The 14736-nt window shown below is 43.3% G+C and overlaps 1 protein-coding gene across 1 annotated transcript in view; it reads left to right on the top strand.

The window, feature by feature from the left end:
- Positions 1 to 1847: 1847 nt before the first annotated feature.
- The window catches only part of LOC115432827 (adapter molecule crk-like), a 32908-nt gene continuing 20019 nt past the window's right edge, over positions 1848 to 14736 (top strand). The window contains exon 1 of the mRNA XM_030153838.1: positions 1848 to 2398. Coding sequence (XP_030009698.1) covers positions 2179 to 2398 — 220 coding nt within the window. The 5' untranslated portion in view covers positions 1848 to 2178. The remainder of the gene's footprint in view (positions 2399 to 14736) is intronic.

Below are 14736 nucleotides of genomic sequence, written 5' to 3' on the forward strand. Positions count from 1 at the left end.
GTGATTTTATAGAATAAAGTACGAACCTTGTAGAATATGTGTAAGTTTGTAGTATGTTGTACTTTCTGTGTGTAAAAGTGCTCATGACGCTCTACAAAATAAGAGTGCATACGCTGATGTTCGGCGACTTTTTTCCTTAATAGTGCAATTTTACCTCGTCTTGTTTGTGTAATACATTGTTCTATGTGTGTTATTTTTCCATGTGTCCACCCGAAGTTACATTCAAGGATGAAGAGGGAGAAGCCACAGTGATGCGCAAGGCTCTGGTGATGCGAGCAGATACTGAAGACGCTCCACATCACAGATGCAGGACGGAGGCAGAGCCTGACGATGATCAGTCCAAATACCACAGACATTCAACACATCCACAGGATGACTGACTTTTAGTGTGAAGAGACTATTTTCCATGTTCAAACTCTGCCATAGGAGCACTGCCTGGATGTGTGAGACCTGTTAACTGACAGAACTGTTTCTGCAGAGCCATGAACATGAAGGCACTCTGCAGCCACAGAAGGGACAAATGCCCTGTGTGGGTGAAAAACACCTGTATAGTTTGCACTTTTACCCTGTTTTTGCACAATAAAAGCCAAATACTCACACAGTTTGTTGTAAATACTTTTTATACTTTCAAAGTTAATATTTAACATTCAAATCTTGTATCCATGTGTAATTTCAGTGTTTTCTCTGCTAAAAAAAAAAATCAATTTTTGTGTTTTTCATCATTTTAAACCGTTATTACAGTATTAAAACAAACAGTGACTGCTATATTGAACGTTCTAAGTATTCTGCAAAAATTGACAAAAGGACTCAAAGCATATTTTCTGACCTTTTTATGGTCAAAATAAGAAAACAAGGCCAGGTGGACCATTTTAGGCTCAGGAGTATAAAGGATTTTAATACAATGCGCAAATCCTCCTTTCTCATAGACCATTCACTCTTGGCGTACATCCACCCATATCCATGAAGCTGCCCACAACCGTGAAGCTGGGCAAATATGAATTCCATTCAGAAACCATTGGAATTTTTCCGATGGGACAAATAATGAAAGAGTTACGGTCATACTACACAGGACAGGGGGGCATGTCAGACCCGGCACGGTCGGATCCAAACCGGACCACGACGTATTATGTACGGACCTCAAGCAACAGAGCGCATATATGATTGCGTTATAACGCGAAAACTATTGCGTTATAACGCAATAGTTTTGCGTTGTAACGCAATATTTTTTTTAATTTTTGCATGTCCCTTCCCCGGCTCCGTACTTTGAAAATATAAATACCCAAATATTTGATAGTTGTTTTTAAAGGAATGTTATATGCCTCGGTTAAGACACACTGATGAATAGGCATTTATTTCAGTTCAGTTTTAATCCAGAGGCTTTCGAGAAAAAAAAAAATCAATTATTTGAAGTATCTTTGGGGTCTCAGCTGCTTCATAAAGATGGTTGTATGACAGCTATCTAGCACGAGTTCACAGGTGGGAAGTCGCGGATTTGACTGCCATTCCAGTGCATTTTCACGGGTAGAAGGTTGGAAAAACACGAGTTAAGGATTGCCTGGAACGCAGCATTAATCTCATAAAAATATGATATTATTGTCGTTAAATTACATATTTTTTTTAACTACGACTTTATTCTCAGAATATTATGGCTTTACTCTATAAATATTACGACTTTATTCTCGTAGTGACAAGTGTTTTAATTTCATTATGTGACTCTAATACACCGCCGTAACATAGTATAAAATAATGGAGTAGTATGAGAAAGCAGAGTCAAAACCCTTGTATCAACAATATTTTGAAGGGACATGAATGCAGCTCTTCCCACTGACCAGGGATCCCTTCCGGTAGATGAGGTCAACTTTTCCCTACATCCGCCATTTCAGTCCAGGAGGTTCTTGTTGCACATTGCTTTATTTATATTGTTATTATTATTATTATGATTATTATATATATATTCATTTTTGTTGTATCATTTAACGTTAAAGCAGTTTGATATGCTTCTGTGGTGGAACAGTGATTCCGTCATTCTAAACGTCTTAATTTCACTGCAGGAATTTTCTTAAATCGTGTTATTACACCGTACGGACAGAGGTAGTGAGACAAAGTTTTTTTGTATGAGTTGCGGATAGGGAGAGGCGACGGGGAAAGGCCTCAAGCCTCGGGCAGGATTTTACAGCCATGGCCGGTAATTTTGATGCCGAAGACCGAGCTAGCTGGTACTGGGGAAGGCTAAGCCGTCATGAAGCCGTTTCTCTCCTACAGGGACAGAGACATGGTGTTTTCCTGGTCAGAGACTCTATTACCAGCCCTGGTGACTACGTGCTGTCCGTTTCAGAGAACTCCAAAGTGTCCCATTACATAATCAACAGCATCAGTAACAACCGGCAAACTGGCTCAGGTAACGTACACTTACCCACCCTTGATCACGCAGTTAGCGTAGGTGGGAATCTAGTTTTTCAGCAAAACAGTCATATAACTGCTAGACTACTTATGGTTATTACTGTTTTTCATCGCTTGAATTTTGCCCTTAAACCCTCTTCACTTCACTGAACGGAATGTTAACATGAAACTCAAACTATGCAGTCAAACTTGACGTGTTCTTGAGAAAAGTTACCAGGTTTTATTATATGGCTTGTTGTTGTCTGTGTCATGGGAAGGAATGTAATAGGCTTTATTAGACAACGTGAATATTAATGAAAACGTTTACCCTTTACAGCCCACCACAATGTTTTCTGGAAGTGTAACGCTAAGCTGGCTAAGCTTAGCTAACTGCCGAGCTAACCTCAGAACAGTTTACAGGTTCTTGACCGAAAGATATGCTTTATTCTTTGTTGGTTAATCTATACGTGCCTCTTAAAGCTATATAGAACAGAGTTGTAGCTTGGTTTTGTTGGTCTGTACGGTACAGATAAAATTAATATTTTGTATATGATGTTAACTTCACGGACCTTGTTGGAAGCTAACAGCAACAACCCGTCAGAGGAAACTTCTTAAACCGTCTTAGAGTTCTGTTACGGGTGGAGGTGGTGGTTTTCACATGTCTGGGCAATATCGTGAGGGGGCCTCGGCACCCAGCGGTAGGGGGTCGGCTGGGCTGCTACAGGCGCTGAATGGAGTCGGGGAAATCTAGGCTGTCACAACCTCTGGATGACTGGTCATATTGGCGTTTGCGGAATGTCTGTGATCCTGCTCCGTTGCACATACACAGGCCTGCCCCACCAATTTGCCTTTCTGTGGCTCTTGCACAATTCCTCTACTTTCTGGGTTTACTTTACTATAGGAATTAGAGCTGCAGCTATCGATTTTTTTGTATTTGATTGATCCATCGATTATTTATTTCGATTCAAATCGGTCTAAAGATTATTTTAATTGGCGAAAAATAGTAAAAATGTGAAAAAGACACATGTGAAAATGTCTAAGGACTTGTCCTTTATTCCAGAGCCAGTTGAAACAACAACCACAAAAAGTATAAAAGTTAAAAAAATATATAAAAATTTCTATATAGAAATAAAAACAATAAAAACAGTATTAAAGTGTATGTAAAAATAAAACAAACAAACAAACAAAAAAACCCAATCAAATTACATCTACAGACAATATGTGCACTGCAGTCTTCAACATGGTTGTATCCAATGAACTTAACAACTTAAGATGGAACTAACAAAGAACTGGAAAAAAAAAAAAAACAAATATTTTGAATGTTTGAAAGCTTAAAAGTTTAAAGGAGTAAGTGATGGTTTCAATAAAGAAAAGTGAGTGTATAGACATTTTCTGCCTTTTTGTCCCTTGTCTCTTCTGGGGTTTGCTCCATGTTGTTTATGTTGATCCTGGCATCATGTGCATCACAAAAAATGTCTGTGTGAAACACAACAGTGGAACCGATGTTTAGCGGCAGCAAAATAATGGAAATGAAACTTTGATTCAGGAAAATTATGGGGCATGAAGTGGCTCATGTGCATTTAAAGGGCCAACGCTCAAAACGGCCTTTCTGGTGTCATTACTCAGAAATAGGGTTGAAGATGGGCCTGTGGAATTTAATAAATGAAGAATTCAGACCCAAGCTTAGAATTTACAGTTTATGTAGACCACAGGGAAATGTTTTAAAATGCATAATTCCATTTAAAAAAAAAAAGCAAAATATCACTCCTTTAATATCTGTTTACATGAACACGTTTTCTTGCCATCCTACAAACCTGTCCCACTGGGAACTGATGCCCTGATGTGCTCTACAACCCACCAGATTGCACAGACCAAAAGAGTAAATCTGCAGCCCATGCTGTTGCGACAATGTGGTGTTTTAATGTTATGTCAGATTACAATAAACAAACAAATTAACCCAGCAGTCTTACGAGGCAAAATCACCTTCGTCCTTTGAGTCAACTGTTTCCAAATAGACTGATATAACGGCCGCAGTTCGACCCCTTTGAAAATGAATGAGGTTTGTTAGAATCTGACTGAGGGGAAGGTGGGCTCCACACCTCTGATTTGAGGGGTCCTACCAAGACAATACTAGTCGTACAACTCCACATCATGAAATGGGTGGTAAAGCTCCAAAAGATTATCAGCCAGGAAGTGGGGAGATCAGCTGTTATTACCCACAGAATGCAGATTTTTTTTTAACATATATTTTGATTTTGCATAGTAACAAGCCTTGATGCCTTTCATCACAAATGAGTTGTATGATTCCGTATACAGCTCAGAAAACATGTTAACCTGAAATAGAGAGGTGAAGTCCCAGCTCTTCCAGTTGTGCTCCATGGGACCTTATTTCAGAAAAAATATGTTATAGTCAATGGCAAGAGACAAGACTCTCTTTCTGCATTCTATTCAGAGTTGCTGAAGGTGTCTCTGCAGCTTCAACATGACCAGACTTGTGATTATCCTGTCTTTTATTACTTTTTTGCCTCACTCTAAGAATGCGATGAAATACTGAAAGGGGCTGGCCAAGTGGTAACGGATGGACAGCCTTACTACATTTTTGTTTTTTGTCTATTTTGTCTATTTATGGCAGAAAGATGAATGATACCTCATTTTGCAGGGAATAATGAGCACTTTTAGATGTGTGGTTGAAAAGTATGTTTTGACCTAATTTTCTGGCTAAAAAATAGTTAGGGTAAATGTCCCTATTAAGCCCACCCAATCTGCTTTTCAGACATTTTTAATATATACCACCCCAATTTAAGTGAGAACATTTGAGGTGAAATAATAGTTTAACCTCTCATTTGAAGTATCAATAATTAATTTATACCAATTTTTTATGTTTTTATTGTTTATCAAAATATGTCGAAAGTCTGGCATGGGCTTAATGGGTACTTAATGTACCCATTAAGCCTATGGTTGTTCCAAATAAGCCCACTTCATGATTTGTTGATAAATAAATATATGTATTTTAAAATCCTAACAATCTAAACTTGTTCTATTAAAATATTTAATCTCGCAGCTCTCAGTAGGTATTTTCATTTTCTCTATACTCCTCTCCTCTGGCCTGTAAATGGCCTTTGAAACAGGCCTGATCAACCATTTTACTATGGTATCAACACAGAAAAAGGTAAACTTACAACATGTCTTCTTTGGAATGTAGAAAGAAAACTATTCATGACCAAAATCAAAATCATATTGGAAATGATTCTTTAATACTTCATTGTTCAATATGTGTTGTCATTTTGTCTGTATCTCTATCCTACATTGTACTGTTGGCTTTTACAACTGGCCTAAATTTCTGGTCCAGCCCGCTGGTTGAAAGTGCAGATGTTTTTATACAGATTTCTGAAGACCTAAGGACTGGAAGAAAAACAGTTTCCATGTTCAGTATTAATGTTTTAAAAATAATAAGAGTCAATTTTAGTATTTCCAATTAACCAAACTGCTTTAATTAATTTTTAAAATGTTATAAGAACACAGTAGCTGGGACAGGCTCCTGTACCCCCCCATGATAAATCAGGGTCAGAAGATGAATGAATGAATGAAAAGCAGTTAAAAACAAACAAAATCATTGTGGAGCAACATTAAAGAAATATTAAATCAAATATTACCCCTTACAGTAACGAGTCTTTTGCCGCATTTCCACTGCGCAGAACCAGCTTGACTCTGCTCAGCTCTACTTGACTCAGGTACCAGGTCCTATTCCTGGAGACCGTTTCCATTACAGGATACTACTGACTTTAGAGTACCTGGACATCATAGTGATGTGGCGCGTTACTTCCGCATCGTGTGCTCAGAGAGTTGCTGATAAACTTGCTCGTTGCGTGTTGTCTCATCAAGCTCATGCTGAATTTTTACGTCTGAACCTCCTCGACAAACCATGGTGTAGTTTTGCGGGCTGTCATCATGTGGATTAACCTACCGCTATATTTACTGTAAACTTCCGCATCTGTTTTTTGTAAAACGGCGGGTCACAGAGATGACTCTCAGACCAATCGGTGGTCTGCAGTGTTTACACATCACGTTTTAGTATCTGGTCCCCAGTCCTGGAACCTCGGCGGAGATGATACCAAAAAACTAGTGTCGGGTACGAGATTCCAGGCCCTTTTTCGTAATGGAAACGCAAAAAGGTCGAGTCGAGTCGAGTCGAGTCAAGTCAAGTCGAGCCGATACCACGTAGTCGAGTGGTATCGGCTCGACTTTTCATCCTTTTTTGTGCAGATTTTCAATTTTTGCCAAAGTTAGGATAGAATGTAGGCCTATCCAGAATGAATGGATCAATGCAACATCACTGATATTTAAATATGGGTATTAATTATCTGAATTATAGAGCTGATTGATTAGGTGAGGTCAAAGTGAGAGAGGAAAATGGTTCAAAAGTCAAAAGGGAGAAAATCTCTTTTGAAACACTTTAAAGTGGGTTTAATGGGAGCAGGTGGGCTTAAAGGGAGCATCGGTGAATTTCTGGTTAGAAGTCAGAATATTTTATTCTGCACATATAAAATTAAAAAAACAACTACATGAAATAAATCTGTGTAGGCTGCAGTAACATAACATGAAACGTATCAGCTGATCACACACCAAAGTAATTAGTTATACTCATTTACATCCATCCTAAATGGTCAGAGTTTTTTGCTCATGTCCCCTTTAAACTGACTTGATAAAAATGTTAATTTATTAATAATAAAGATAAATAGATGATAATTATGTATATTTAACAGTATAATATTATATTCTGCATGCAAAAATATAAATTACACATGGTTATCATGCTTTATGTCATTGCAATGAACATTGTTATGGAGCCTCTGTATTGATGCCTCATGTGGGCTGTTTGCTGTCATACTAATATGCATATTTTAACTTCAGTAGAAAAAGTATTTGTAATTCAACTAGTATTCTAACATATGTTTTATTCAAAGCACTAATCTCTTAAATTTTGATAGCAATTGAGTACTTACCAAAACTGGAGTAGAAATGGTGAAAAAATGTTTTTTTCTGAGGGCACCTAAACCACTGAAGTTTTTTTCCAACTTCTCCTGAGAGTAGCAGGCACATGTCACACATATGCTTTGATAACTCAATATTGACAAATCGGATTGGCATACAGTAAAAAGTACGATTTATGTAACAAGCAGCTTCATTAGAAGAAACGTAAACCAGCAAAAATGGTGATGTAGCTTTTTTTAAATTTGACTTAGAAGCCACAAGTGGGCTTATATGCAGTGACGTGCAGTGGGGTTCATGGCTGGGGAGGCACTTACTCTTTCAGGGTCAGATCTACAAATACATGGTGGCCTGAGAAACTGGAATAGAGAGAGTGGGCAAAAGGAATGGCCTGGGTATATGGGCTCTGCATCAAGTCAGCATAGGTAGACTGGCAGGAACTCAACAGGAAACCTTCAAAAAGAGCCATTTCAAACTAAAAATAAAAAAAGTTTATGGTCTTACCTTTATTTGTACATGAAATCCATGCGCCGATCCTTCTGGACAAAAATGTCTGTGACTTTTTTGTAGAAGTCCTCCTTGTTGTTCTTCAGTTTTAAAAGTCTCTCCGACTCAATGGAGATCATCGCAAGGGATGAAAGTCGTCCTTGATCAGTCCTGTTCCGACTGTATGATTTGATTTTTTCAATGCTGAGAATGACCTCTCTACAGATGCTGTTGTCACTGGTACTGTGAGCACTAACTGAAGTAACTTAGTGGCCTCGGGAACAGTCTGGATGAGGTCGTTCTGGGCCAAAAAGCTGAGAAGCTGTCCAGGGGACTTGCATTTATTTCTCACTGTTTGTGAGCTATACAGTCTGATGAGATCTGCCTTTAGTCTCACAAAGTCAAAAAACCTTGCATATTTTGACAGGCTCTGCAGTTTCGTGTCATCAAAATGTTGTGACATTTCACTAAATTTTGTGCAATCCACTAAACCAAGGAAAGCTAGCTCACCAAAATGATTAAACCTAGCCTTCATCTGATCACTGATGTTATCAAGAATGTTAAAAAACTCTTGCTTCCTTTCATCTCTGACTGACTCTGTATGCCCTGTGTCTGCCAGGCCAAGGACGCTGCATTTCTGCGCAAATCGGTCATAAAAACTGTTAAACTCCAGTCTTTTGCGTTCTAGAACTTGAAGTGTGTCGCCAATGCGCGCACAACAGTATTGGATATCCAACACTTTGTTTTGTAGCACTCTAAAAAGTGCATCTGTTTCACTAAAAATGTCCTCATATGTCATAAGTAAAAAGCATGTTGATGCTTTTGACAGCCACCGATCATATCCTGTTGCCATCATCAGAGTTTCATTATCCCAGTTGTCAGGATTTCCCAACATAATGTGGAATAAAGCACGAAGATCATTTTGGTACATGCTTATTGTCTGAACCAGCCTGGAGTTAGAGCTCCAACGTGTGGGTGCTGCTCTGGGTAAACGCCGCTTTACCACCTCATCCATTAAGTGGGTGCGCTTTGTGGACTTGCTAAAAAACGCCCCTAATCCCTCAGCTGTTTTGAAAAAGACTCGACATGCAGGTATGCACTTTGCCGATTGTATTAGTACAAGGTTCAATTTGTGCGCGTAACAGTGGGTGAACATGGCCTTGGGCACCTTTTCTTTAATTTTAGCCTGCACCCCATTAAGGTCTGATGCCATTACAGAAGCCCCATCATACGTCTTAGCTACAAGCTTTTCAACACAGGTGTATTTCTCCAACACACCTATAACATAACTCGAAATAGCAGGGGCTCGTCTGTCTGCACTAACATCATCAAAACCCAAAAAACGCCTCCTTCACTTCACAAGCCGCTTCTGTTTTGGCTACATAGCGCAAAATGACAGAGATCTGAGCCTTGTTTGTGACATCGGTTGTCTCGTCTACTTCTACTGCAACAAACGAGGCTGCGTTAACCTCTTTTTTAATATCATTTCTGATGACATCACCGACTGCTTCAATTAGATCGTTTTGTATTCTATTTGACAAGCCAGAAAACACAGTGGATGTCTCTAAATGTCTAGCTAGCCTTTCGTCTTTCTCAGCAAAAGCATACAATAGTTCAACGTAGTTGCCACGATTAGCAGAGCCTGCACTCTCATCATTACCACGAAATGACAGCTGTTGTTTAGCAAGGAAACAGGTTGCATTGATGAGGTCTTTTAAAATCTCTCTATTTTCTTTTACCTTTGCATTGTGTACGCTAATGTTGAGTCTCCGCTGTTCATCCAGGCCAAGTCTATCCTGGAAACCCCAAAAGTTTTCAAAGCTATCTGGCTTTGAATGTGAGTGGATGTGTAATGCTTTCAGCACAGACCCAGAACCCAAATGCAGAACGCAGAGACGGATGTAAAAGTTTACAGGGTTTATTGAATACAATTAGGATGATAATGATAATGAACAGGATCTTGAGGACAGCGGGCAAGGAAGTCCTCGTCTGAACCGTCCTCCGGGTTTCGGACGCGAACCCACGGTTCGGCACCGGATTTAATGCCGGATCACCGACTAGGGGAAAGCAGAGGGAGGTCAGGGACGGAAACAGGTCATGCACAGGGAGGCAAACAGACAGGCGACAGGACATAGGGAAAAGGCAAACTCACGTACCGAATAATCAGGCGAAGGCGTCAAAAAACCAGGAAGGCAGATGGAGGCTGACAAAAACCGACAGGGAGCAGGCAAAAGACAGGCTAACAGGATGACAAAAAACAGGTCGAACACGGTAAGGCAAACGGACAAACAGGATCAGAACGCTGGTAAGTAATCTACAAGAGAAAACGAACTGGCGTCTGATCAGGGGAAAAGGCAGGGTATAAATACACAAAAGGGAGGGAAGACAACGAGACACAGGTGGAACAAATTAGGGCGGAGTCAGGAAATCAGGGTAAAGGTGAACACCAAACAGGAAGGGAAGTAAAGACAACAGACAAGACACATGAGGAAAACTTAACAAAATAAAACAGGAAGTGACAGACAAACATAGAAGACAGACAACCCCAGACTAACGTCCGGTAACCGGCTTCACAGTACCCCCCCCTCTAGGGACGGCACCAGACGGACCAGGGGCATCAGGATGACGTCTATGGAAGTCCCGAATCAGGTCTGGATCCAAGATGAAGGAGGCCGGCACCCAGGATCGTTCCTCAGGTCCATACCCCTCCCAGTCCACGAGGTATTGAAAACCACTCCCACGGCGACGAGCTGCCATAAGGCGACGGACAGAGTAGGCCGGGTCTCCATCGATGAGGCGGGGGGGCGGCGGAGGTTGGGCGGGTGGAACCAAACGGCTCTCCTTGGCCGGCTTCACTTGGCTCACATGAAAGGTAGGGTGAATTCTCATAGACCTTGGTAGTTTCAAACGAACAGAGACAGGATTAATCACTTTAGAAATAGGGAAAGGACCAACGAACCTGGGTGCCAGCTTGCGGCTCTCCACTCTCAGGGGGAGGTGCTTCGTGGACAACCACACCCGCTGGTCAGGATGGTAGATTGGAGCTGGAGTCCTATGACGATCAGCAGCCGACTTGTACCATGCAGAAGCCTTTAACAGGGCCTGCCTGGCCCGGAACCACGTCCTCTTACATCTCCGGATCAGCGCCAGCGCTGAAGGGACACTAACCTCCCTTTCCAAGGAAGGGAACAGAGGTGGTTGATAGCCGTACACCACATGAAACGGGGACAGCCCAGACGAAGCACAGGGTAGTGAGTTGTGAGCATACTCCACCCACAACAGCTGACGACACCAAGAGGCGGGGTTCTGCGAAGCCAAAACCCGAAGCCCCACCTCCAACACCTGGTTCAAACGCTCCGTCTGTCCATTAGTCTGTGGGTGGAAACCAGAAGAGAGACTGACAGAGGCCCCAATCAGGGAGCAGAAGGCACGCCAAAATCTAGCAATAAACTGCGGACCTCTGTCCGAGACAATGTCTTTAGGAAAACCATGTAACCGACACACATGTTTCAACAGCGCCTCAGCAGTCTCTTTCGCAGAAGGCAACTTAGGCATAGGGATGAAGTGAACCATCTTAGAAAACCTATCCACCACAGTCAATACAGCAGTGTTACCGTCAGAAGGGGGAAGGCCAGTCACAAAATCCAGGGCAATATCCGACCAGGGCCTCTTAGGGGTCGGAAGCGGGCGCAAGAGTCCGGACGGAGATCTGCTTGACGACTTACAGGAGGCGCAAACGGGACAGGCAGCCACATACTCTGTCACCTCCTTATCCATTCCTCTCCACCAAAACCGCTGTTTAATGATGAACAGGGTCCTCTTCACCCCGGGGTGACAGGCCATCTTGGTGGTATGGGCCCAACTAATCACCTGGGAACGAAGGTTAGGGGGAACAAACAGCCGGTCTGGCGGAACACCATCCGGGACAGCATAATTAACCAGTTCATTAGCAACAGTTCTTTCTATGTCCCACAGAAAAGCCCCCACAAAACATGAGCCCGGTAAAATGGTTTCAGGGACATCAACAGAGTTATCGGTGTGAAAAACCCTAGACAGAGCATCCGGTTTGCCATTCTTAGATCCGGGATGGTAGGACAGGGTGAAGTTGAAACGAGTAAAGAATAGGGCCCATCTAGCCTGACGGGAATTGAGACGTTTAGCTGACCTTAGGTATTCGAGGTTCTTGTGGTCGGTCCAGATCAGGAACGGAACCTCCGTCCCCTCCAACCAGTGTCGCCACTCCTCCAAGGCCACCTTGATGGCTAACAGTTCTCGATTGCCGATGTCATAGTTCCTCTCTGCCTGAGAGAGTCTTCTGGACAGAAAGGCGCACGGGTGGAGCTTATTGTCCTTCAGAGAACGCTGGGAGATTACCGCCCCCAGCCCCAGATCAGATGCATCGACCTCCACCACGAACTGCAGGGACGGATCCGGCACAGACAGGATGGGAGCCGAGGAGAAGGCTCCTTTAAGGGCGTTAAAAGCCCTATTCGCCTCCACGCTCCATCTAAACACAGACTTGGGAGAAGTGAGACTATGCAGGGGGGCAGCCACTCTGCTGAACCCCCGGATAAACTTTCTGTAGAAGTTAGCAAACCCTAAAAATCGCTGAACGTCCTTCCGAGACGAAGGCGTGGGCCAATCCTTGACAGCACTAACCTTCTCAGGGTCCATTTGAACCCTTCCCTCGGAGACGATGAAACCCAGGAACGAAACAGTCGGACGGTGAAACTCACACTTCTCCGCTTTGACAAACAGCTGATTCTCGAGGAGCCTCTGTAGGACCTGACGAACGTGCTGCACATGAGACTCTTTGTCTGGGGAGAAAATTAGAATGTCGTCCAGATACACAAAAACAAAAACGTTCAACATGTCTCTGAGCACGTCATTCACCAGAGCTTGAAACACAGCAGGGGCATTAGTAAGACCAAAAGGCATTACGAGATACTCGTAGTGGCCGCTAGGGGTGTTAAAGGCTGTCTTCCACTCATCCCCCTCTCTAATCCTCACCAAATGATAGGCATTACGGAGATCCAATTTAGTGAAAATCTTAGCCCCATGCAGCAGTTCAAAAGCAGAAGACATTAGAGGTAAAGGATATCTGTTACGCACAGTAATGTCATTTAATCCTCGATAATCAATACATGGTCTGAGTGACTTATCTTTCTTGTCGACAAAAAAGAAACCAGCCCCCGCAGGGGACGAGGAGGGTCTAATAAGGCCGGCCGCCAGCGACTCGTCTATATACTTCCTCATAGCCGTAGTTTCAGGTCCCGATAGGGAATACAATCTCCCCTTAGGGGGAGAAGTGCCAGGGCGCAGTTCAATGGCACAGTCATACGGCCGATGTGGAGGAAGGGACGTGGCCTTAGATTTACTGAAAACCTCCTTAAGATCATGGTAACAAGGAGGAACTTTCTCTAAGGCTGGAAACTCCTCTTCACTATTCTTAGGGAGGTAGACCGGTGCCACAGCAATCTGTGGAGCCTCAGATAAAGTCACAAAAGAATTCACACTCAAACAATGGGTCTCACATCCCTTACCCCAAGACTGGACCTCCCCCGTGGTCCAGTCAATATGAGGGTCATGTAGTTGAAGCCAGGGAAACCCCAAAATAAGGGGCTGTGAATCAGACTTATACACATGAAAACTGAGATTCTCTGTGTGCCCATCCGGAAACTGTATGTTGACAGGTTGGGTACGATGAGTCACACGACAGATAACATGGTCATCCAGGGCCCGGGCCTCCAACGGACGCTGTACTGGGACCAGTTCCAGGTTCAGCCTCTTGGCCAGGCTACTGTCCATTAAATTCGCGTCTGACCCGGAATCGATCAGAACGGGAAGCTGCAGAGACACAGAATCAGAACAGAGAAGAACCAGTGGAAACTGACGAGATGAAGAGGATAAACATACAGTCCTGCTTAACAGGGACCCCTCACCTGACTTGCCCTCAGGCTTCGTAGGGCAGTTGGCGACTCTGTGGCCCTCCTTACCACAGTATAAACAGAGACCCTCGGTCAGGCGTCGTCGTCGTTCTTCAGAGGATAAATGGGTACGCCCCAGCTGCATGGGTTCCTCCTTAGGCGGTCTACCAGTCTCTTTAACCGGGAAATGAAAAGTCTCTCGAGCGACCACAGTACCAGACGAAGCGGATGGGTGATTCTCAGATCCGTCTTCCCGCCAAACTGACTCCTGGTCAGCGACCCGGATCGCCTCGGCGATGACGTCATCCAGAGAATGGAGCTGTTGACGGAGCGCCATCTCTCGGCCCACTACGCGGCATAAGCCGCCTAGGAAGGCAGCAATCAAGGCCTGATTGTTCCAGCCAGATTCTACCTCTAGGGACCGAAAATCACTAACATACTGCCTGATAGGCCTGTCTCCCTGTCTCAGCCTCAATAGCTCGTGACTGGCTAGTTGGTTTCTAACTGGGTGATCATAAACCCTTTTTAGCTCAGCCATCAGACCAGAAAAAGACTGAACGGCCGGGGAGCTTTGTTCAAATAGAGCATTAAAGTAGCTCAGGGGAGGGCCTTCCAACAGACTAGCTACGTAAGCAATCTTGACAGAGTCTTTAGAAAAACGAGTGGGTTGAGAGTCAAAAATGAGTTGAAGCTGAGTGAAAAAATTACGACAAGTGTCAGGGTTACCTGTGTACTTAGAGGGAGGAGGGATGTTAGGCTCATCCGAACCTCTCGTCGGGGGATTGGTAACCCTGGATTCGCCTGAGGCGGCCGTGGCCGCAGCCTGGGTACTGGTGAGCAGCGAGACCTGAGTTGTCAGCTGATTCATCTTATCCAGCAGGGTATGGAGGGCTTGATCATGTCCCCCTAGTCTCTGTCCCTGGGATTGTATTGCTTCCCGGACCTGATTAAGTTC

Source organism: Sphaeramia orbicularis, chromosome 14, assembly GCF_902148855.1.
Source record: "Sphaeramia orbicularis chromosome 14, fSphaOr1.1, whole genome shotgun sequence".
Lineage (NCBI taxonomy): Eukaryota > Metazoa > Chordata > Actinopteri > Kurtiformes > Apogonidae > Sphaeramia > Sphaeramia orbicularis.